The following is a 23,478-nucleotide window of genomic DNA, read 5'->3' on the forward strand; positions in this document are numbered from 1 at the left end:
GGCCTATCGCTAATTTTGTGCCTGGTCACACTGTAGTACTGATTGGACCTAAAGACAGACTTCTAGTTCTGCCCTCCATTTAAATTGTGACCATTTTCTTAAGAGACTTTGTGAATTTGTCCTAATGATAATGTTGGCCACATTATTCAGAACTTCGAATTCTTAGAACTGCCTGCTGAATGTGGAACACTTCCCTGTTCCTGCCTTAGCTCATCTGTTCTTAACAAGTAATTCTGACTCCCCAGTCAGGGCCAGCTCTCCCTAACCTCTGGGCTTAGGAGCCCTACTCACCATAGTAAATGCCAAAGAGGGCTGCAGCTCCTGCAAAGGCTCCCAAGAACTGAGCTCCCACATAAAAAGGAAATTTGAACCATTTCATTCGTCCAAAGAGACACATTGCAAAAGACACAGCTGGGTTGATGTGGCCACCTGCAAGAAAGAAAGACGGTTAGGGATGTTAGCAGCAGGCCAGGGAGAATTCTAACACAGAAAACCTTATCTAGAAACCTCAGACAGAACTCAGTCTTCTAGGTAGAGAACTGTGTGAAGAGACAGAGGCTTACGTATAGGTGAGTGTGTGAGCACAATGTGCACGTGTGTGTGTGTGTGTGTGCATGCGTGTGTGTGTTTGAATGGGGAGGAAAGGGAGACCAGTAATCCACATGAGCCATTAGACATTGTCTAGGAAGTTTAGCTTTCTGAGAAGGGAGTGACATGGAAAGAAACTTGTACTCAAGAGGTTCATTTTCTGTCTCTATCGTCGATCTACTGTCGCTATCAATGTCGTCGATCAATGTCGCTATCATTGACGTCCCAGGCTTTTATCTGTCTATGAAATAATTACCTCCAAGAGATTGATATAATCTGTTAATATCAATATATTTTTAAGTCAATATATTTATACAACATATTGTTTAATATTTAAATCTGCATCTAGCAGTTCCTCAGCCCATGTCCAGAGGAGATACAACAATCTTAAGATGGAAAAGAGATGTCTAAGGGAGAAATGAACCTTGGTTGGTGGACTGTGCCTCTCACTGAGGTAAGGGGCTCCATGTACTTTGAGGTGATCACAGTGTCTGGATTCTGCTCAGTTCCTCTGCAGGAACAATGTGTTTCTCTCACACACGCAAATGTAGCAATGCTTCCAACACCCCAGTATAAGCTCCCTCTAGAGAATCAGCCTCCTGGTTTCTCATTTGGTCACCAGATCACACAGAGGGTTTGCTCAGTGGTAGGTCACCAATACCCCCGTGGCTTTGCTAGTAACAACATTTACTGAACATTTGCCATATGTTATTATTGGGGTATTATATACATTTTACCCTTATAAGAACCCAGTGAGGTGGGTATTACTCTCTAACTGGTGAGGAAACTGAGGCACAGAAGTCAAGTAACTTTTTTAAGGCCACATGATTAGTTAAGTGGTGGAAATCAGATTCAAATGCAGGTTAATATGAATTCTAGAGTCTGTGTTCTATGCTATACTGCTTCCAGACATGGAAGTGGTATACACCATGCTCATAAGCCTTCCCTGCCTTAGTGGGCAGAAAGAAAACCACATTTCAAATATCGTCTTTGAGTGCAAATGGGGTTAGTTCCTGAAAATGAAAGATGTTCATTTGTTCCGTTAGCCAGCATATAGTGCATCGTAAGTTTTTGTTTAGTGTTCAATGATTCATTAGTTGTGTATAACACCCAGTGCTCATCCCAATGAACATAATAAAAAATAGGAAAGTAAAAGTCTCTCCCCCACAAAAATAAGAAAGAAAGATGTTCATTCAAAGAGTACACTTTGTGTGGAGGGGGAATTAGAGTCACTGTCAATGTGACCACACTGAAATGTAGACCTTTGGGGTGGGGACATGGTTGTGAACAACAGATGATGATGATGATGATGATGATGATGATGGCGGTGATGATGATGAAGGAGGAGGAGGAGAGGAGAAGAAACTTCACCATCTGACTCTATAAAACCTATAGGTCATCCTGTTTTTAGAAGGCCTTGGCCTATGAAGAAAGAATGCTTTCTTGAGTCTCCAAGCCCAAGTGGGCTTGTAAGGAGCGGTTCTCACTGTTGGCTAAGCCTCAAGGGTCCTTTCTTCACCCGCCCCTGACTCTTAGGGGCTCATCCGAGTAAGAAAATGCCAGTATATCAAAGCATGGGTGATCTCCTGATGCCTTACAAACACCTCAACTGGTTTGTTTTACTTTGAAATCTAAGAGAGCCCCAAGTCTGGCGACCAGCAGGAGCACCACTTACTAAGGTAGCTGGGAACAGGGGTTAGGAGACGGGAGTGCACAGGCAGTGGAAAGTTCCCGAAGCCAGCCCTGTTTCTCTTTTCCCAGAGGCTGTTTGGAGGGGAGCCAGCACCCAGCCAGCACAGAGAGATCCACTGTGAAAGGACAAGGGCCCATAAGAAATCAGCCCCAGTCAAAAACTGCTCCCCGCAGATGAGCCAATCAATGTGAGAGTTACAGAGTTCCGTTTAGCAAGCTCCTCTTCCAAAATAAAACTTCCTGCGGGTAGGTTTCTGCTTTTTAGCCCCTCACAAGCACTCATTCTTCATCTTGGACTTTACACAATGCAAGGCAGGCAGTAGGTGTTCCAAATATGAAAGTTGAGTCAGTCAATGGTCAAGGGCCTTTATTTGGGTAGCGCAGACGGTGAAGGCCTGCCAAGAGGGAAAGTTGTTTAGGAATCCGAGAGGGTGTTTCCAGGAGAGTGTGTTGCAAAGCAGCAGGAAGATTTCTCCTTGCAGGGGTGAGTGCCCAGCCTGGCTCACTGCCACACAAAGCAGAGCAGTGTAGTGGAAAGAACACGAGTGAGGGACTCGGGGAGCGCTGCCCTCAAGTCTTGGCTCCATCCAGGTTGTTGTGACGATCAGATGATTCTTAAGAAGAGCCCAGGGCAGAGCTGGAGCCCACCAGGCCCGAGATGAAAGTCTTAAGTGAGCAGAATGAACCCTTTCAGAAGCTCCCCTGGGAAGGTCGCCTCCTTTCCCACACTGTGATAGAGACAACCTTAATATTTTATTTGTTGGGATGCAAAGTTCTTTTGCTTTTGCAAGAATTTACATGGCTTACAAAATGCTGCATCAAAAACAGCCACCATATAAGAAGACAGCATATACAATGTTGGATGCTGCATCATTAATGGGGGAGTCATGAGTTCTGATTGGCCAGATTCAAGGGACAGACCACTGGCATGTTCATAGGGAAGAAAGGTGTAGTAACTTCCTTCCAGGAAGGTAATGTTTTATATTGCAAAACCAGATGTCAGTTGACCTCACCAGTCTGTGACCACAAAATGGGATCTTACTTATGTTTATACCCACTATGCATTGGTTATTTTTGGAATCCTCAAAGTGGGCCTCCTACATGCTCACAAACCAGTATGTTAGCTGTAGCCACAGGAGAAAGTCACCTCTTCTCCACAACAGTCTTCCTGTCCCATTCCTGTGGCTGCTTAAACCAATACTGATGTCTGTATGCGTGTCAACGGTGGGCTGGTGTGTGGTCTCTGCACATTCCCAAAACCACCCGTCCTCAAGGAGCCAAGGATCGCTAGGTTCCAGAGATGGGGAGTTAAGTTTCCTTTCCAGCCCAATACTGCCTTGTATCAACCAGGCTCAGAAACTGCTCTACTTATATTTTGGGGTCTCACAGACTCTGGTGAACAATTTGGTTGGCTCTTAACCCTCATCTTGGAAAGAACCTCTGGTAGAAATAGTCCTATAGGCTCTAGCTCTCACTCATCTGAGCACCTGGCCTTAACCCCATTCCAGGGCCCAGATGGGAAGGCTTCATGCCATCTCCCACCCTCTCGCCCTCTGCCTGTTGGTCTCTGCCCTTTTTTTTCCTATGGAGACTGCCCAAATCCCTGAGTATATCAATAGATGCAAACAGACATGGGCCACGTTGGTGATGCAAGCTATTACCTACACTGGTTGGGTCTGGGACCAATTTCTTCTAAATAAATATGTGATGATGTTCAATTCAGGGTATTATGCAGGTGAAATATTCCAAAACCATGTCTCTACCCCAAAAGTACACCCACCTTTCTATTCCCCAGTCTGTGGCCACCAGCCTTGTGTGAACATAGTGGGAGCACAGAGGGGCAGCAGTGGAATGTCTCGCAAGCTGATTTAAGGCCAGGACTGATCTGTGCCCGCTGTCTCCTGCACTATCATTAGGAGAGTCCCCTGCCTACTCTGGTGTCTAGGTGGACACTACAGTGCTGGGATCACAGCAGAGACTTGACAAGAGTGTGAACATAGACACAGCTCATGCCGAAGCAACCACACACACAGGCATCCCTAACCCGCAGCACTGCACAATCTGAGTCTACACGCTCTGGAAAGGGGGCAGCCAGCAGATGACTGTTCCAGGGGCCCAGCCCAGTGGGGCTCCCTGGGGGTCGGGGCAGCCATTCTTCAATGTTCCGGTGGCAGCAGCTGCCACCAGGCCGGCTGGCTTGACTGCAGGATCCTCTGCCAGGGTTGTTCTGCCCAAAGGCCCTGCTTGCAATGTCATGCCCTGCCCAGAATAGACCATTGCGAACACTGTGTAATGGTGGGGACAGGAGCTCTGCTGTCATGTAGATCTGGGACAAGTTTTTGCTCTGCCTCTGTGGAACTCTCGCCGTTGTCTTACTATTTCTGAGCTCTGGGTCAATTGGGGGCGTGGAGATTGGAATGCCTGCTGCAAAGCGCTGCTATAGAGAAAAGGGACAGAGTATGCACAGCAGCCTGCACAGAGCCCCGGCGTGTGTGGGCTTCCCTGTCATCCCTCAGCCTCGGCCAGCTTGCCTCAGTGTCCTGACCAGGCTGCTGGAAAATTCTGAGCGCCTTTGAGAACTGCATCATTTCCACAGATCTCTCCGGATCTGCATTATTTCATTTTTGCTTCTCAGAACTGCATTAAGTAGCATCATTTCATTTTTGCTTCTCAGAACTCTGTGAATGGTTTCTAATCAGCCCATCCCTCAGGGCAGAATTCAACCAAGAGCGCTGCTCTGTGAGACAGGCCCACGCACGAGAACACCAGCCATTGTGCAAGTAGCCCAGACTTCTGTGATTGCTGTGGGTAAAGGTGCAGGGGCTTGGCTCTGTTGGAGTGATCTTCACTGGGCTCTGTGCAAGGTCTCTGGGAATGGCTTCCAATCATGGGGTAGAAACAGGAAAAGAGCATACTGGCGCATGAAGAACAGGATGTAGGAGTTCCATAGGAATTAGCCAGTTCAGGGGTGCCTGGGTGGCTCCATCAGTTAAGCGTCTGCCTTCAGCTCAGGTCATGATCCCAAGGTCCTGGGATTGAGCTCCGAATTGGGCTCCCTGCTCAACAAGGAGTCTGCTTCTCCCTTTTCCTCTGAGCCTCACCCTGCTCATGCTCACACACATACACTCTCTTAAATAAGTAAATAAAATCTTAAAAAGAAAGAAAGAAAGAAAGAAAGAAAGAAACCAGCTATTTCTGAGTCCTAACCAACATCTCTTGTCTCTCTCTTTTTTTAAATTTTATTTTTTTTCACACATGTTGTTTACTGTCTTCTTAGTTTTGGCCATTCTAACTGGTGTAAGGTGGTATCTCAGTGTGGTTTTGATTTGAATCTCCCTGATGGCTAATCATGAACATTTTTTGATGTGCCTGTTAGCCATCTGTATGTCTTCTTTGGAGAAGTGTCTGTTCATGTCTTCTGCCCATTTTTTGACAGGATTATGTGTTTTGTGTGTGTTGCATTTGAGGAGTTCTTTATAGATCTTGGATATCAGCCCTTTGTTTGTATGACATTTGTGAATATCTTCTCCCATTTTGTGGGTTGCCTCTTTGTTTTGTTGACTGTTTCCTTTGCTTTTGATCTTGATAAAGTTCCCCACCAAAAAGGAGAATTTCAGACCAATATCTTGATGAATGCCAAGATTCTCAACAAGACCCTAACTAACGGGATTAAAACGATTGTCCACCATGACCAGATGGGATTTATCCATGGAATGCAAGTGTGGTTCAACATTCGCAAATCAATCAATGTGATAGAACAAATCAATAAGAGGAGAGAAGAACCACATGGTCCTCTCAGTTGATGCAGAAAAAGCATTTGACAAGATACAGCATCTGTTCCTGATTAAAATGATTCAAAGTATAGGGATAGAGGGAACATTCCTCAACTTCATAAAATCTATGAAAAACCCACAGTGAATATCATTCTCAATGGGGAAAAGCTGACAGCCTTCCTTTTGAGATCAGGAACATGACAAGGATGTCCACTCTTGCCACTGTTATTCAACATAGTACTAGAAGTCCTAGCAACAGCAATCAGACAACAAAAAGAAATAAAAGGTATTCAAATTGGCAAGAAGAAGTCAAACTCTCTCTCTTCTCAGATGACATGATACTTTACATGGAAAACCCAAAAGACTCCACCCACAAACTACTAGACACCAATTTGGTAATATGGCAGGATATGAAGTCAATGTACAGAAATCAGTTGCTTTCTTATACACTAACAATGAAAAAATAGAAAGGGAAATTAGAGGATCGATTCCATTTACAATAGCACCAAGAACCATAAGATACCTGGGAATAAACATAACCAAAGAGGTAAAGGACCTGTACTCGAAGAACTACAGAATACTCATGAAAGAAACTGAAGAACACACAAAAAGATGGAAGAGCATTCTATGCTTATGGATCAGAAGAATAAACACTGTTAAAATGTCCATACTACCCAGAGCCATCTATACTTTCAATGCCATCCCAATTGAAATTCCATGAGCATTTTTCAAAGAGCTGGAACAAACAATCCTAAAATTTGTATGGAACCAGAAGAGACCCTGAATTGCTAAGGAAATGTTGAAAAAAAAAAAATCATGTTGCCTGATTTCAAGCTTTACTACAAAGTTGTGATCACCAAGACAGCATGGTACTGGCACAAAAACAGACACATAGACCAGGGGAACAGAGAAGAGAGCCCAGATATGGTCCCTCAACTCTATGGTCAATCTTTGACAAAGCAGGAAAAATATACAGTGGAAAAAAGACAGTCTCTTTAATAAATGGTGCTGGGAAAATTGGACAGCTATGTGTAGAAGAATGAAACTCGACCACTCTCTGACACCATACACAAAGATAAACTCGAAAGGGATAAAAGACCTCAACATGAGTCAGGAATCTATTAAAATCCTAGAGGAGAACATAGGCAACAACCTTTTCGACATCAGTCACAGCAACTTCTTTCAAGATATGTCTCCAAGAGCAAAGAGAACAAAAGTGAAAATGAACTTTCAGGACTTCATCAAGACTATCTCTTGTCTTTAGCTAAATGCTGCTTTTGCACAAGTCACTCACTGCTGGCCATTTGGGTTTTAACATCTATAAAAACAAAATCAAATACATATTCTTGCAGGGTTTCTGGGATGCAAATACACTGGGTATCCAAAGCCCCCAGCGCTGAGCGAGCACGTCAGAATGGGTGCACGGCAGCTATTACTCTTATGACTTACCAGAGACACCTCCAGTCACATAAATGGCCATTACCACTGCCATGGCAAATCCAACATTGATAGTGACAATTCCTCCAAAGTGTCCTCGACTGAGGATAGCCTGGGCGACAGAGCCACAGCCAAGGACCTGGAAAGAGAGGAAGCTCAGTAACTAAGTGAATTGGGGGGTGGGGGACACAAACATTCTGATTGTTCCACCGTGTAGTTCCTAATGTTTAGAAAATGGGTCCCATATCCTCACTGAACAACCAATCAAAACCATTTAATCCTGGCCCACGAAGGAAACATTTGGTGAAGGAGTGTATTGAGTAAGACAGAATAGTCACGAACAAGTCTGGTAGTAAAATAATGAGACAGTAAATGGCCATCGGCCATCCTCATGCTGTGGTTTAAAGAGCGAGTGTGGCCCTGGGGGAGGAAGTTCTGGACCGTAGGATCATTAAATCATAGCTCTTTATATGTTGAACTGGCCAGACTTTTTCTAGAATACACAGCCCAGCCTGGGTTTCGCAATGAAAGAGCAACCGACTTTAGGAAGAGCTCAGCATGAGGCAATGAATATTGTTTAAGGGCATATGAGGAAAGGTTTCAGGATCAAATATGCATAAGGAAAAAGAGATTAAGAAGGTGGATGCTTCTTATCAAGAAGATAATAACCAGTCACTGCTGTCTCTCCACAAAAGGATGAGAAGGGGAAGTCTGAGCTTGAATTATGAGAGGTTGCATGTGAACAATTTCCTGACAGCGATGAATTAATTCTAAATAGCTCCCCCAGGGTGCCTTTGTGAGGTCTTTCATAGAAATATAATTTACAAACAATAATTTAATACATATAGAATGATTTTAGTTTATCCCTCCCTGAAGGCAGAGAAATTCTCTTGATCTTTCAACAGCTTCTATAATCCCCAATTCTAAGACATATTGCCTCATCTTAGTTCCACCGGCTGGACAGGAGGGTTAAGTACGTGGGCTTGGCATCTTCAGGGAAGCCCTTGGGCTACACATCACATATGCACACGCTAGGCTCCGGACCCTGCAGTGAATCCTTACTAAGGTTGTAGTAGTAACACGTTCCCTTTTCCCTATTCAAAAACATCGCCTGGGTTCATTCATAGCCTATCGATTCCATTTAGACTTAACCTATATTTTTTTCTAGAATCCCTATCTATTAGAATAATACTCTGCATTAAAACCAGCACCACATTGGCATCTCTCTTTTTAATTTAAAGCCAATTAACCACCCCATGCACAACTTCTAAGTTAGCTGGCATTTTGACAGCATCTTCTGAAAAGAAGAATGAAATGTTACTGACAGCTGACATGACCTGATTTAGACAATGGGGCATAAGAGGAGACACATCCAGACAAGGGCCGGTCCTGACATAGTACTGCGTCCTGTATAAGCGTCTTCCCTCTTCTGAGGTCTGATGCGCGTGCCCCTGTGCTAGTCTAGAGGGGGCAGAAAGCTTTAAATGGCTCGGGTGGGTTTAGGGAAGGCTCTGCCCTGTCAACTTCCACTATGATAAATACTCTCCTCTTCTACTCTAGATACTGAAATTGTTTTTTGTTCTTTCCTTGGGAGGATAATTGATGCAGGGTGTTGCAGGAAAGGAAGGGGGAGAAATGAGCAATGTGGGGGCTTCAGTGACCTTCATCAGAAATCGCCACCCAGAAGATTTCAGCCCAGATTCACATCAATGCTTTTTATTTTAATTTTTTAAAAATATTTTTGTTTATGTATTTGAAAGAGCGAGAGAGAAAGAGAGTAGAAGCACACACAGGAAGGGGAAAGGGCAGAGGAAGAATTCAGAGAGGCAGGCTCCCTGCTCAGCAGGGAGCCGGAGGCGGGGCTAGATCCCAGGACCCTGAGATCAGGACCTGAGCTGAAGGCAGACACTTAACCGACTGAGCCACTCAGGTGCCCCTAAATCATTGGTTTTTAGTTTTAAAATATATTTATTGGAGTGCCTGTGTGGCTCAGTGGGTTAAGCCTCTGCCTTTGGTTCAGGTCATGATCCCAGAGTCCTGGGATCAAGTCCTGCATCATCAGGCTCTGCTCAGCAGGGAGCCTGCTTCCTCTCTCTCTCTCTGCCTGCCTCTCTGCCTACTTGTGATCTCTCCCTCTGTCATAAATAAATAAAATCTTAAAAAAAAAAAATCTATTTATTATAGCCTCAAAGGCAATGAGGAAGTCAGGTAACTACCTTCTAGTATCATCTCTTGCTTGCCTCCTCCCTGCTGCATCCACGCACCAGGCAGGCAGACAGACCTTGGGTATCCTGAAGTACCGCGGCCAGACTGATGGGAAATTGGTCACCCACTCTGGTTTCTCTCTTCTGTGCGCCTGGTATAATTTTTTCCCTTCCAAAATGAGAGATCTGTCCTTCATGGTATCATGGAGAAGATTTCCAACATGACTCCCTGCCCTCACCTTTAAAGGAACTGCCCTACCATTCCCCTTCTTAGATATAGAAAAGAGCTTATTATTATCTAGCTTGTTTCAATTTTCTGAGCCCCCTATCTGGAAAGCTGTTTTGGACCCATTACTCATTCATGCTCTTGCCACACTGAACCTGTGTGCTCTGAAATTCAATTGTACTCTCCCTACTATACAATTAGTGCTTCGTTCTTTTCCAAGTGCCAGAGCTTGGTTCTCCTTATCTAGAAAATAATCTCGAAGATTCCTTTCGGTACCAACAGCAAACAATATGTGGGCTATCTCGTTTCATTGTGTTTCCTTAGGTGTTATGTTTCCCAAGCCCACCACCCTCTCCTCCTGCGCTGGCCATCTACACACCTCCAAGTTCTCTTCCACCTTCTTGTCAGGATCTGGCATCTGTTCAGTCTAGCTTCCTTCTCCGGGAGATTTAGAAAACTCACAGAACCATGCAGGGGAGGGAGGGTATGACAGATCATGGATCCAGTTCTCACTGTGCCCTTCACTGTGCCCCCAAACTCCTCACTCACCTCTCATTCATATTTGCCCAATAGCTTCACCAAGCTTTGTCTGCTCTCAGTCCAGTCCCCCAGCCCCCCTTTCTGCAAAAAACACCAGCTTCTACTTGACTCCGCACCTGTGAGTTGCCTTGAAGATCAGTGGCAATTTAGAATAACACATAAACATCATGTCCCAGTTACCTAGCCCTATGTAACTACCTCCCAAATTTACTGGCTTAAAATGGTAACACTTAATTTTGCTTGTGAATCTGGAATTTGGCCAAGGCTGGGCAGGGTGTCCCATCTCTGCTCCACTTGGTGTCAAGTGTGAAGGTTCAAATTTGGAGGATTAGAATGATCTGAAGACTAACCCATTCGCGTGTTTAGTGGTTGATACTGGCTGTCAGCTAATGCCTTGGCTGAAGGGTTGGCCAAAGCACCTACAATGGCCTCTCCGTGTGGCCTGGCTTCTTCACAGCCCCATGGCTGGCTTCCAGGGGCAAGCACCATGGAGTCTCCAGAGCCTGTGGTCTCAGACACCATGCTCTCACCTCAGCCTCAGCCCTACACTAGTTCTGAACTCAATGGCACAGATACTGGATCTGATAGACACAGGCATTTTTTCCCTACAACATCCTAAACTGGCATTCATCTGGTCTGTGTTGGATTACTGTGAGACACGGGGAGCTTATTACCACATCAGGCAGCTAGTTCTAGATATTTTTTATTGTTCCAGTAGCTAGGGAGTCTTTCCTTACAGGAAGTTGGAGTCTTCTCTCCTGTAACTTCTCTCTGTTAGCTCTCATCCCACTATTGGGACCATAAATCATAAACCTCTTCCACACTCCAGGTCTTCCAATAACTGGAGGGAGTTCACTTTCCTGGACCCCTCTCCCTTCATCTTTGATTCCTGGTGGGTGTCATCCAGCCAAGCTCTGTCAGTGTCTCTTTTAAAACACAGAGCCCAGGGGCACCTGGGTGGCTCAGTGGGTTAAGCCTCTGCCTGTGGGCTCAGGTCATGATCTCAGGTCCTGGGATGAGGCCCCGCATTGGGCTCCCTGCTCAGCGTGGAGCCTGCTTCCCTTTCTCTCTCTGCCTGCCTCTCTGCCTACTTGTGATCTCTCTCTGTCAAATAAAATCTTAAAAAACAAAACAAAACACAGAGCCCAGACATGGACACAATCCTCCTGTATTTGTGCATTGCATTAGGACCGGGTAAGTTAGCCTGTACCTTCTGCTCATTGCTTCTGTTGCCATCTAGTGGGACATTCATGCACAGGATGTACTTTAACTGCTTACGGATCTATGCCCGGTTTTTCCAATTTTATCAGGTTCTCAAGATCCTGTATGAAACGTCTTTGTCTCTGCACAGCACCTAGTATATTGGAGGAAATGAAATAACCAGATTCCAGGTGCTATTTCCAGGTATGACAGTATGTCTGTGTAAATGACACTTCTCAGTGTCAGCTTGATCATCGATTAAAGCATAATAATGATACCAGCCAGGCTTGTCTCGTAGGATAGTTTGGTAAAGGTTCAAACGCGAGAACAATAATGAAAGCACTTTTTAAACCACAAAGGGCAATGGAAAGTGCAGGATATTGTTGCTCTTAGGATAAACTCAAAAGGAAACCCCCAATGTAGGGTGAATAAGTTAAGACAAAGGGACCCGTGAACTTAACCGCTGACTCACTGACTGGCAGTAAGAATAGGGAGAAAACCACATCTGTGACAGATGCTAGAAATAGTTGCTGTTTCATTCCTAGTCACAGGATCAAAATTTGCAGAAGAGGGGAAGTGGGAAGCTGACGAGAGCTTCATGTTGCTTTGCTTACTTGTGATTCCTCTGGGTCCCTTTGTAGTTGGCGAGATTTTAGTGCTTTGGGTGGAAAGCCACACTAGAAAAGAGGAGAGGGTAAATACTGTCACTCTCCTCAGGTGCCGCACACGGCAGGAACAGGAGAAAGAATTTCAGTGGGAAAGCAAGAAGGACATTTGAAAGGCGGAATTCCTACAAAAGGCCGACTGGTGGCTAGTCATTCTCAATCACCCAGGCCAAACATTCTGAAATCATTTCATATTCCTTCCTCTTCTCTCCCTTGGCCACCTATAGTCAGTCATTCCCAAATCTTTGGAGGCTTCTTCTGCAGCCCCCAACCAGCGTCCCTACCCCCAGTGTCTCCCCACTCAGTGACCCTGCTGGATGGAGCATGACTTAACACCCACCCCCCACCCCCCACTGTTAGGTGGGAAATGGCAGCACAGCCCTTCCCTGGTATCAGGGCTCTCCAGGGTCTTGCCTTTCAACCCCATCCACTTCATGCCCAGTTGTCTCCAGCAGAAATCTGCATCAGCCAGGCTGGCATCCCTGTCGCTGCGAGTCCTTTGAGCTCATTGACACTCGTTCCCGCCCTGCACACTGGCTCGTGCTCTCCTGTCTGGCAGAATGTCCCTTCTCTGTCTGTCCTTTTCCACAACCAAACTCCATGTACTCTTGACACTGAGCTAAAATCTTGTCTTTTCTGTGGGGCTTTCCTTTGACAACTCAAGCCCTCAGAGGACTCCTCTGCTTCATCTACTATGTCTTTACGATAGCATTTTGTGACAGTCCACTCACCTCGGGCCACCCCGACAAGACTGTGATGTCCACCACAGCAGCTCATGTGTCTCCATATGCCACGCTCAAACAATATCTGATGGAGCATATGAAAATGTCTAAACATAAGCCGGGGGTGGGGGGTCCCTATGTGTAAATATCTTTTTTTTTTAAAGATTTTATTTATTTATTTGACAGACAGAGATCACAAGTAGTCAGAGAGGCAGGCAGGGGGGTGGGGGGAAGCAGGCTTCCCACTGAGCAGAGAGCCCAATGTGGGGCTCGATCCTAGGACCCTGGGATCATGACCTCAGCCAAAGGCAGAAGCTTAACCCACTGAGCTACCCAGGCACCCCTGTAAATGTCTTTTCAGTAGAAACAGGGGATAGGTTGTGAGAAGTGGTAGGTGTAATTTCTAGGAAATCTCAATTTCTAGGAAATCTAGGTGTAATTTCTAGGAAGTTCCCAGTGGAGCCATGACCCCTAAGACAAGCTGATTACTGGACACAATGTAAAACCTAAAGAGGTAAAGCGACTATCACAAATAAATCATAACTACACAGATTTTATTTCATTTGACTGTTCTCAATCTCTTGCCTATCTAGTACCTTGTTTGAAGTTCAAACTAAAGGGCATCTGGGTGGCTCAATCAGTTGAGCATCTGCCTTTGGCTCAAGTCATGATCCCAGGGTCCTGGGGTCAAGCCCCACATTGGGCTGCCTGCTCAGCTGGGAGCCTGCTTCTCCCTCTCCATCTGCTGCTTCCCGTTTGTGTTTTCTCTCTCTTTCAAATAAATAAATAAAATCTTTTTTAAAAAGTGCAAACTAAGATGTTCCTAACACGGATACAGTGTATAACAGACACTGAACAAGTGTCTGTTCAGTCAGTAGGTACAAACGGAGCCCTTTCGGGAAAGCAGTAGTTAATAAAGGCCAAGGATTCTTTAGAAAATGTTTGCAGCTGCACGCAATGTGAGGCCAGAGATCACCAGGGGACCCCTCTGATTATTGCAGGGGGTCTGTGATTCTCTGTTCTCATCAAACATTGTCCAAAGAAGGAAAGGGTAACATGTCTTGTATCTACCTTCTGTAGTTCAGAGCTTTCAGAATTAATGGATACTGAGAGAACAGTTGAAAGGGCTTCTGGGCCAGTATTGTCATGGACTTTGGAGCTAAGGCTGTGTGAAATGTTTAGTGTCTGTCCTCATCTGTTTAGGGCAGTATGAGCAAAGAAGTACAAACACCAGGTACACTCTCTGTGCCCAGACCCAAATACCTGTACCACTTCATCCTTGCCAACATCTGCTCACCCGGGGAGAGGAGGACAGGATTACTACCTCCACTTTATGGATGAGCAAATCGAAGCCGGGAGAGGCCAAGCAAGTTCTCCAGGTTTGCATAATAAAAACACAGGAGACAGAACCTGGGTTGGATCCCAGGTCTGTCTTATTCAGAGGCCTGCGCTTTTAACCATTGCACAATGGATGGAGTGAAAGGTCACTGGTAGAAACCAACACCCCCAAGAATGCATGGCCACATCCGGAGAGACCAGTGAGGTCCCAGGAAAGGCGGGGTTGGAGCACCAGCTTTCCCACCTGCACACCGCAGGTGAAGGGCTGGCCGGGAGTGCCGAAGGACCTGGAGAGCCAAATAGCCATCCGGTACCCATCTACGCGACCCTCACTCTAAACCAGACGCGTCAGTCTGAGGAAAAGGGACTGAGGATGAAGCTCACTGGGGAATCTTCTTGTAGTTCTGGGTTTTTGTACTAGGACAAGTTGCCTTTCTGGTGACAACACGTGGTCCCTCTGGTTCCGAAAAATACCCAACACTTGGGTTGTTTCTCCAAAGCCTCCAGTGACCTAGGGAGACCTCCTCTTCAGCCCCATTTGCCTCCTTTCTCAGAGGGCGATGAGACAGGCCAGTGATTAAGAGCAGCTTTTCAGTTTACACAAAACCAATTTTCGCTGAGTACCCTTGGCTTGCTTTCTAGCTCCTGCCCACACAGACAGCTTCTGCTAGATGACTAAGCACTCACCAGGAGAATACTAGACCAGAAAGCCCATCAAACCCTTTTCTCTTGTTCTCTGTGGCTTGCTCCTTTTCTCATCGTGTCTCCCAACTTTGTGGTCAGCAGCAGCAGGCACGCTCATGCCCCTAATGCTGGCCAAACTGGCCGGCGCGGGAAGTGAGTGGGCTGAGATAATGGTGGGGCGGGCCTTTGTGCACAGATGAACCACACCCACGAGCCACAGACATTTCTTGTGGCACTAGCCGGCCTCTCCAGACTTAATAGCGCTCATATCTGTTCTCAACACCAAGACCTGAGAAGCCAAGCACTTCTCCACTCCCACCTGCCCCTTTAAGAGCCAAAGAAGTGGGGGCACCTGGGTGGCTCAGTGGGTTAAGCCTCTGCCTTTGGCTCAGGTCATGATCTCAGGGTCCTGGGATCGAGTCCCACGTAGGGCTCTCTGCTCGGCGGGGAGCCTGCTTCCCCCTCTCTCTCTACCTGCCTCTCTCCCTACTTGTGATCTCTCTGTGTCAAATAAATAAATAAAATATTTAAAAAGAAAAAAAAGAAAGAGCCAAAGAATTGACCCAAGTGGCCACTAATAATAAAATGCCCCAGTAGCTTCCAACCTCACCTGGCTAGTATTTATTTATTACCATTCTCCTGAAACCTTTTCTAGGAAGTTAGTATCCTTTAATCCAGTAGTGCCAGTCTGGGGCATGTTTGCTGTGAGTCACGTGGGCGGCAACAATGGGACCCAAGAATGTGAGTCATGTACAGCTGTTGACCTTGTATGCTGCTGCCTGTCTTCTTGGAAACAGGTAAGCACTATATTTTAAATAAAAACTATCCTACAGTAGAAAATTTGTCATTTAACATTAAATGTTCACCAGACCGAAGTCAACATTAAAAGAGTATAGCTGGGGCAACATTTGTGTTTTAAATAAACTGCTTTCTTTTGTGTTTCAAGAAACTGATTTGTTTACCCACGCACACATTACAAATCCTCTTTTAGTCCCCACAGTAATCTGAGGGGGAGGAAAACTCTACTGTTTTCATCCAAAGAAACCTTAGGACGAAGAGATTAAATAATTTGCTGGAGGACAGGCAGCTAGTGAAAAGATCTTTTGGAACCTGAAATTAACATTTGGGTCCAAAGGTTGTGTTTCTTCACTTAAACTAAACTGCCCTCAACCGTTCCTGAGCCAAATAAGCAGTTTGTCCAGATTATGTTTTATACGTCTGTCTTTGAAAAAGCAAAATTGGAGGAAATTAAGATCCTCGATTCTGCAAGTAGTCCTAACTGGAATTTGGCATTCCTTCAGCCATTCCTTCCTCTCTTCACTTCTTCCTCCATATATAGGTCCATTCGAAAATTCTCAGTGCTATGCATGATGCTTGGTGGTAGCAGGGAGGCCAAACAAATCAACCAACCAACCAGGCACAGGTCCCCTGGGAGCTCACATACTGGTAGGAAAGGTAAGATAGCTGAGAACTGGTAAGAAAAGTATGGATGAAGGATAGTACTGTTATTTAAAATTGTAGTCTTGGGCGCCTGGGTGGCTCAGTAGGTTAAGCCGCTGCCTTTGGCTCAGGTTATGATCTCAGGGTCCTGGGATCTAGTCCTGCAACGGACTCTCTGCTCCGCAGGGACCCTGCTTCCCCCTCTCTCTCTGCCTGCCTCTCTGCCTACTTGTGATCTCTCTCTGTCAAATAAATAAATAAAATCTTTAAAATTGTAGTCTTATTATTAAAAAAATGCCTTAAGCATTTACACCTAGGGAAAGTGTACATGAAGATGTGGTTTTATAAGTTTTTATAATTTTGCCTTATTAAGTAGGAGATGGTTTTTTTTCCTTCTAAAAATGTAATTTAATTCTTACTAAAGGAATATGTGCACATAATTTTAAAAAGTCAGGTGCTACTCCGTGACATATAAGAAAGTCAGCAGTTGTCTGCCCCAGCCTTCTGAAAACTTCCATTTCTGTTTCCCTTCTCCACAGCTCACAAGAAAGGTTTTAAAGTTTTTAGTTTCTTTCTTTCTCTTTAAACTTTGATATTTCTATACAACACATTTCTATTACTAATTATGATTTTCAACATTTTAGAAGTCATCTAGGACTTCCCATTTCTGAAATTTTTAAAAATATTTTTTTAATTTATTTTTTATTTATTTTTAAAGATTTTTATTTATTTATTTGACAGAGAGAGATCACAAGTAGGCAGAGAGGCAGGCAGAGAGAGAGAGGAGGAAGCAGGCTCCCTGCTGAGCAGAGAGCCCGATGCGGGGCTCGATCCCAGGACCCTGAGATCATGACCCGAGCCGAAGGCAGAGGCTTAACCCACTGAGCCACCCAGGCGCCCCCCATTTCTGAAATTTTATTATGTTTCCTAGACAGCCATACATCCCACCCCTGTCTTCCCAACTTAGTCTATCAGTTTTTTGTCAAATCAGTATTTTGTATTTCCCGTCATTGTGGTTATGCAGATGTTGTTCACAGCTAGAACATGCACTGTATTAGGATTTTATTTCCCTCATTACACCATTTTGTATTCATTGCCTTACTTTTTGTTTACTTCGTTTTATAGCAATTACTTATCCCCAATTCATCCCCAAATGTTCTAAAAGAACGAATGCTCCCTGCAGTCAAATGTGCCTCCTAACTGATCAGCTGTAGGGTCTGCCATCTGAGCTAGACCTGCTGGGCCCAGCATTCACAGACTGAGAGGGGAGGGGACCTAGGGGATGGTTATTTTGACATTAAGTCTCTCCAATTCTTGAATCATTTGATTAATACCCCCAAATTATTGAATCATCGGACATAATACTGTTAAATCTGAGATATACTAATATATGCACATGACAGATTGGCCTCATGAGAAACCTGATTAGAATTACATAAGATCAAGATTTCTCTTCTGGTATTGCCAGAGGGGGGAAAAAAAAGTGGTTTTCACGTGGTGACGGGGTGGCTCAGTCAGCTAAGTGTTTGCCTTCGGCTCAGGTGGTCGGGCTCCCTGCTCAGCGGAGAGTCTGCTTCTCCCTCTGCCCCTCTCCCTGCTTGTGCTCTCTCTCTCTCAAATCAATAAATAATATCTTTTAAAAAATGGTTTTCACACGATTGCCTCAATCAGTTTTGCCAGGTGTTAGGACAGGAAAAGAAAAGGACAACCCTCTCGTGTGCAGGAATTAGATTTCTCATAGCCAGGCCTCTTATAAAACAGATGATATTGAACAGAAGGCTGAGACCCTCACAATCTCTCCATTTGCCCTTTTCTGGTGAGAATATTGTGTTTTTGAAGAATTTGGTTAAGGACACTTTACAGCAGAGTCACAAACTGGTGGTCCGAAGCTGAAAACAGCCTATGAGTGGGATTGACTCAGAGATCTGTTGGTTTGGCCTACGTGGTGGTGCCTTTTTTTTTTTTTTTTCTTTTTCAATTTTAGGAATTGTTGCCAGTAATACTGTAATAAAAAGAGATAAATGAAGATAAATAATAAATAAATAATAAAATAATCAATAATTATAAATAGAAATAATAAAGATAAATAGAGTAATAAAAAGAGAAAAATTGCATAGAACTTTGAATTTCTGACCCCTTTCCTAGTTGGCCACAGTGGAGAGAGCCTGGGAGACAGAAGCATCCCAAGAGAGGACATACATGGTCCCTTTCCTCCTTAAACCCACCATGTCCCCTTCACTCATATATGTGACCTGCCTCATCTCAATAAGCTTTGGGGCTACTCACCCCCATCCAAAGTCCTGGGAGGAGAAACCCATTGAGCTTCTAGTGCCAGTGAATTTTTGATCCCACAGATGGCATGATGATAACATCTCTGCGATGAGAGGTAGCACAGCCTCTTAGTGGCTTAGTTCCTGGAGGGAGAATCTGTGGGGACCTTCAAATAAAGGACTGACTGTGGGCATGACTTTATCTAAAATGGCTATGATAGGGAGACCAAAAACCCGGGGCCCATTCTTTTTTTTTTTTTTTTTTTTTTTAAGATTTTATTTATTTATTTGACAGAGAGAGATCACACGTAGGCAGAAGGGCAGGCAGAAAAAGAGCGAGAGAGAGGAGGAAGCAGGCTCCCCACTGAGCAGAGGGCCTGATGCGGCCTTGATTCCAGGACCCTGAGATCATGACCTGAGCCTAATGCAGAGGCTTAACCCACTGAGCCACACAGGCGCCCCCTGGTGCCCATTCTTGAGGCAGGAGTCGCTTTAGGGCTTTGCCAGTCTTTCCCCACTTCCTAACTTTTTTTTTTTTTTTTGTAACTGGAGAGGAAGAACAGATGCCCTTCTGCCAGTATATTCTCTGCAAACCTTGGTCCTTCAGCCCGTGCTGTAGGTATATGTTACCAGAAGTCGCACACCCTGCCTGTCATAGATCTCAGTTTATGTGACTGTATCCACTGAAACACAGAATGATCATAGTCACAACAACAACTAATGTTTATTGCGTGTTTTTTATGAGCTAAGCACTTTCCATTCATTAGCCCATTGGTCCTCACAACAACCCTGTGAGTCAGGTCCTCTTACTTTCTCCATTTCGCAAATAAGGGAATGAAGTTTTTAGATGGGTTAAGAGAATTTCCCATCTTCACATGGGTAGTCAGCGGTGGGGCCCAGGTGTGACTACACATAATTCTGAGCACTGGATAGGGGAATAAACACACCTTTATAGCACGTATACCGCGCTGTCATGCACATTACCTGCCGACATTTAACCTGAATTTCAAAAGTGGAAGACTGGAAAGAGGCAACCCAGAAACAGACTCAACTCTAGAGAACAAACTGATGGTCCCCAGCGGGGAGGTGGTGTGGCGGGGGCGGGGGGATGGGTGACATAGGTGAGGGGGTTAAGGCGTGCGTTCGTGATGATCACTTGTATTGCTCGGATGTGTTGATTCACTATATTATACACCTGGAATTCATATTGCTCTGTATGTTACCTAACTGGAATGAAAATAAAGACTTAAAAAGCGGAAGACTGGACAATTTGACAAAATTCATATGGCTAGTAAGTGGCAGAATCTGAACCCGGAGCCAGGTTTTCAGATTTCTGGTTCTGTGTTCCTCTTCTGACAATTGCTACTGTTTCTGTGGGTCTGCTTGTTCCCAGAATGCATATTCATGTGCGGCTTTCCAGTCAGTTCATTTTCCAATTGGAAAATAAAATGTTCTCAGTCATAACAAAATAGTCACACACAAAAAAAGAAAGAAAGAAAGAAAGAAAGAAAAAACCCAAGACTGAAACCTGGATATTCTGGTTAAAAATCATTTGGTGGCACGTAGCCTGAGAATATCAGGATAAGATCAATCACCACTCAAGAACCAGCTGTACTTGAGAAGAGATGATATTAGGGTAGGCTCATAAAAACTGAGGAATCCGAGACTTGAGAAGCAGGTGAATGGGCAGATGGCCAACCTCAGAGCTCTCTGAGTAGAAAAGAGTACCAAGAACAAAATTGGGCCTCAGAAATGTAAGGAGATTATACACCATTATTTCTCACAAGCTAAAAAAAGAACAATGCTCTCCTAGTCCGACCTACATCAGGCATTCACATCCCTCAACTCATCCAAATAATGCTAGCTTGGACAAGAAATTGATCATGATGCCAGGGCCTGAATAAGGAACTAATTAAGTATTTATTAAGGTGTGAGTGTTCATATTAAGATAACCATGGACTGATTATGCTGAAGGTGGTTGGAGGGTTGCTCAAGACAGAGTGGTCTAACAATGATAAGTACACCTTGGGTCACTTTCAGTCTGGAAGATCCCTGAAGACAGAAGAATTCTGGGGCTGATTAGTTTCTTAGATTCATTCCAGGCCCTGCAATTCCCAAAGTATGTTTCACAGATCATCAGTTCCATGAGATACTCCTCAAAAAAGGGATTTGTGCAGGTGCCATGCAAATCTTCTTTGTGTCATTTCCATTTTTCTCCAAAGAAGATATACACATGGCCAACAGACACATGAAAACGTGCTCAAAATCACTCATCAGCAGGGAAGTAAAAATCAAAACTACAATGAGATATCACCTTACACCTTTCAGAATGGCTAAAATCAAAAACACAAGAAATAACAAGTATTGGTGAGGATGTGGAGAAGTAGGAACCTTTGTGCACTGTTGGTGGGAATGGAAGCTAGTGTAGCCACTCCGGAAAACAGTATGAATATTCCTCGAAAAATTAAAAATAGAGCTACTATATCATCCAGTAATCGCACTACCAGGTATTTACTCAAAGACTATGAAAACATTGATTCAAGAGGGTATATACATCCCTATGTTTATTGCAGCATAATTTACAATAGTCAAATTACGGAAGCCGCCCAGTATCTAATGATAGATGAAATGGATAAAGAAGATGTATATAATGGAATGTTATCCAGCCATAAAAAGGAATAAATCTTGCCTTTGCAACAACATGGGTGGATCTAGAGAGTATATGCTAAGCAAAATAAGTCAGAGAAAGACACACACTGTATGATTTTACTCAGATGTGGAATTTAAGAAAGAAATCAAACGAACAAAGGAAAAATGGAGACAAACCAAGAAACAGACTCTTAACTCTAGAGAACAGATTGGAAGTGGGGGAGGGAGGTAAGTGGGGGAATGGGTGAAATAGGTGAATGAGATTAAGAGTACACTCATCTTGATGAACACTGGGTAATGTAGAGAATTGTTGAATCACTATACTGTACATCTGAAATCAATATAACACTCTATATTAACTCTACTGGAATCAAAATTTGAGAAAGAGATTTGTGCTCAAGTGAGTCCGGGCACATCTATGTATTCTATTCCCCTCTTAGAGTTTATAGTGAATGTTAGAAGCTCTGATAAATCCTATAGTTGAAAAAACTGCTTAACTTAGTATAATCTACTGTTTTCCAAACATATTTGGGAAGGTCAGCCTATTTTATTTCACAAATTTTTATTTGCATCTCATGGAACTAGTGTTCTTTAGAACACATTTTGAGCAACTCCCTAAAACACCTGGAAGGGAGAAATTCTGCTCAGTGAGCTCATTTAGGAGGAGCAGGAGAATGAAGAAACTATACATTAATATGTAAGATTTTTTTCAATTACAAAAGGTGTACCATAAGATATAAGAAATTTGTTTCTTTTCTATCCCAGATTTTATATTTTCTTCTTTTTTTAAAAAAAAAAATCTCTTTGACAGAGAGAGAGCACAAGCATGGGGACTGGCAGGCATAAGGAAAAGTAGGCTCCCCACAGAGTAGGGAAAGCCTGATATGGGACTTGTTCCCAAGACCCCAGGATCATGACCTGAGCCAAAGGCAGTCACTTAACCAACTGAGCCACCCAGGTGCCCCTTATGTTTTATTCTTTATGGTAACTAATATCAATACTTTCTGGCATATTCTGTCAAAAATTGTGTGTGTGTGTTTCAGGAATATTTTATACATACCATTTTCTTCCTGGTTTTTTAATTCAATAGTTTAGTGAATCTTTTCATATCAGCATATAAAAATCAGCTTCATTATCTTTAATGGCTACATAGGTGTCCATTGTAAGGATACACCCTAATTTCTTTAACTACTTACCTGTTGATAGAGGTATAGGTTTTTGGGGAGGTTTTCTCCTAAGAAAATTTAAACTTCAAAATAGAGACTAACACATGTGGGCTGATTCTAGGCTGAGAAGGACTAAGCCCTCAGGTCTTTTTTGGTCTTGGCTGGCCAAGCCAGGACTGTGTGTCTTAGTATGTTCAGTCAATCTATCAAGAAGGGGCCACATTTTGTTGGCATATTTTCTTCTAAAGCATTTGCTTTGCTTTGTGGGTTCAGTGGGCTTAGGAATCCTACTTCAGGCATGAAATAAGGTGCCCACAAGATGTACAGAGTAGCCTTCATTTGGGGGCTGTTTCAGCATTTTGCTCAGCTCTATCAGTTACCTCACTTTTATGAGGATTATCTCCCTCATGGTCCCTCACTCTATGTGGTGTCTTCGTCACAAGCCTGATGAGTGAAGAGGAGGCAACTTCTGCTCTCATGTCTATGTTCTCCTTTCTTGTCAAGTAATGGGAACATGTTGCAACGGGCTCTGTCACTAAAGCAAAACCAGCCAAACCCATTCTGGAAAGTAGAAAACAAAAGTACTTCCTCATAGAAAGTCAATGAAAGCGGCAAGTTTTCTGAGCCAAAATTCAAACTCAGGGATCAAAAGCAGAATTCTGTTTGGCAGAAGTGTTTGGCTTTAGGTATCTGTAATCTTCAGATCAGTGACCCAGCATGGACTTTTCTCCCCAAGTCCTTTGGAACTCTGAAATTTTCCGGGCTACTCTGGCCCTTCATGTTCACTGCTGACCAGGGGAAGTCTATAGGAAAGTCCTCCTTCAGCTGATCCTGACTCAGGTTCTAAGGACTTGAAAAGAACCTGCTTCATTTGGAGAAAGCAT

The 23,478-nt window shown here is 44.0% G+C and overlaps 1 protein-coding gene across 1 annotated transcript in view; it reads right to left on the reverse strand.

Moving 5' to 3' along the window:
* Positions 1-23,478, reverse strand: part of AQP9 (aquaporin 9) — a 44,294-nt gene that overhangs the window by 11,009 nt on the left and 9,807 nt on the right. The window contains exons 2-3 of the mRNA XM_044229870.1: positions 7,503-7,629; positions 292-429 (exon numbers count right to left, since the gene is read on the reverse strand). Of these exons, the coding sequence (XP_044085805.1) occupies positions 292-429; positions 7,503-7,629 (265 nt within the window). The remainder of the gene's footprint in view (positions 1-291; positions 430-7,502; positions 7,630-23,478) is intronic.

This window comes from Neovison vison, chromosome 13, assembly GCF_020171115.1.
Source record: "Neovison vison isolate M4711 chromosome 13, ASM_NN_V1, whole genome shotgun sequence".
In the NCBI taxonomy this organism is placed as follows: Eukaryota; Metazoa; Chordata; class Mammalia; order Carnivora; family Mustelidae; genus Neogale; species Neogale vison.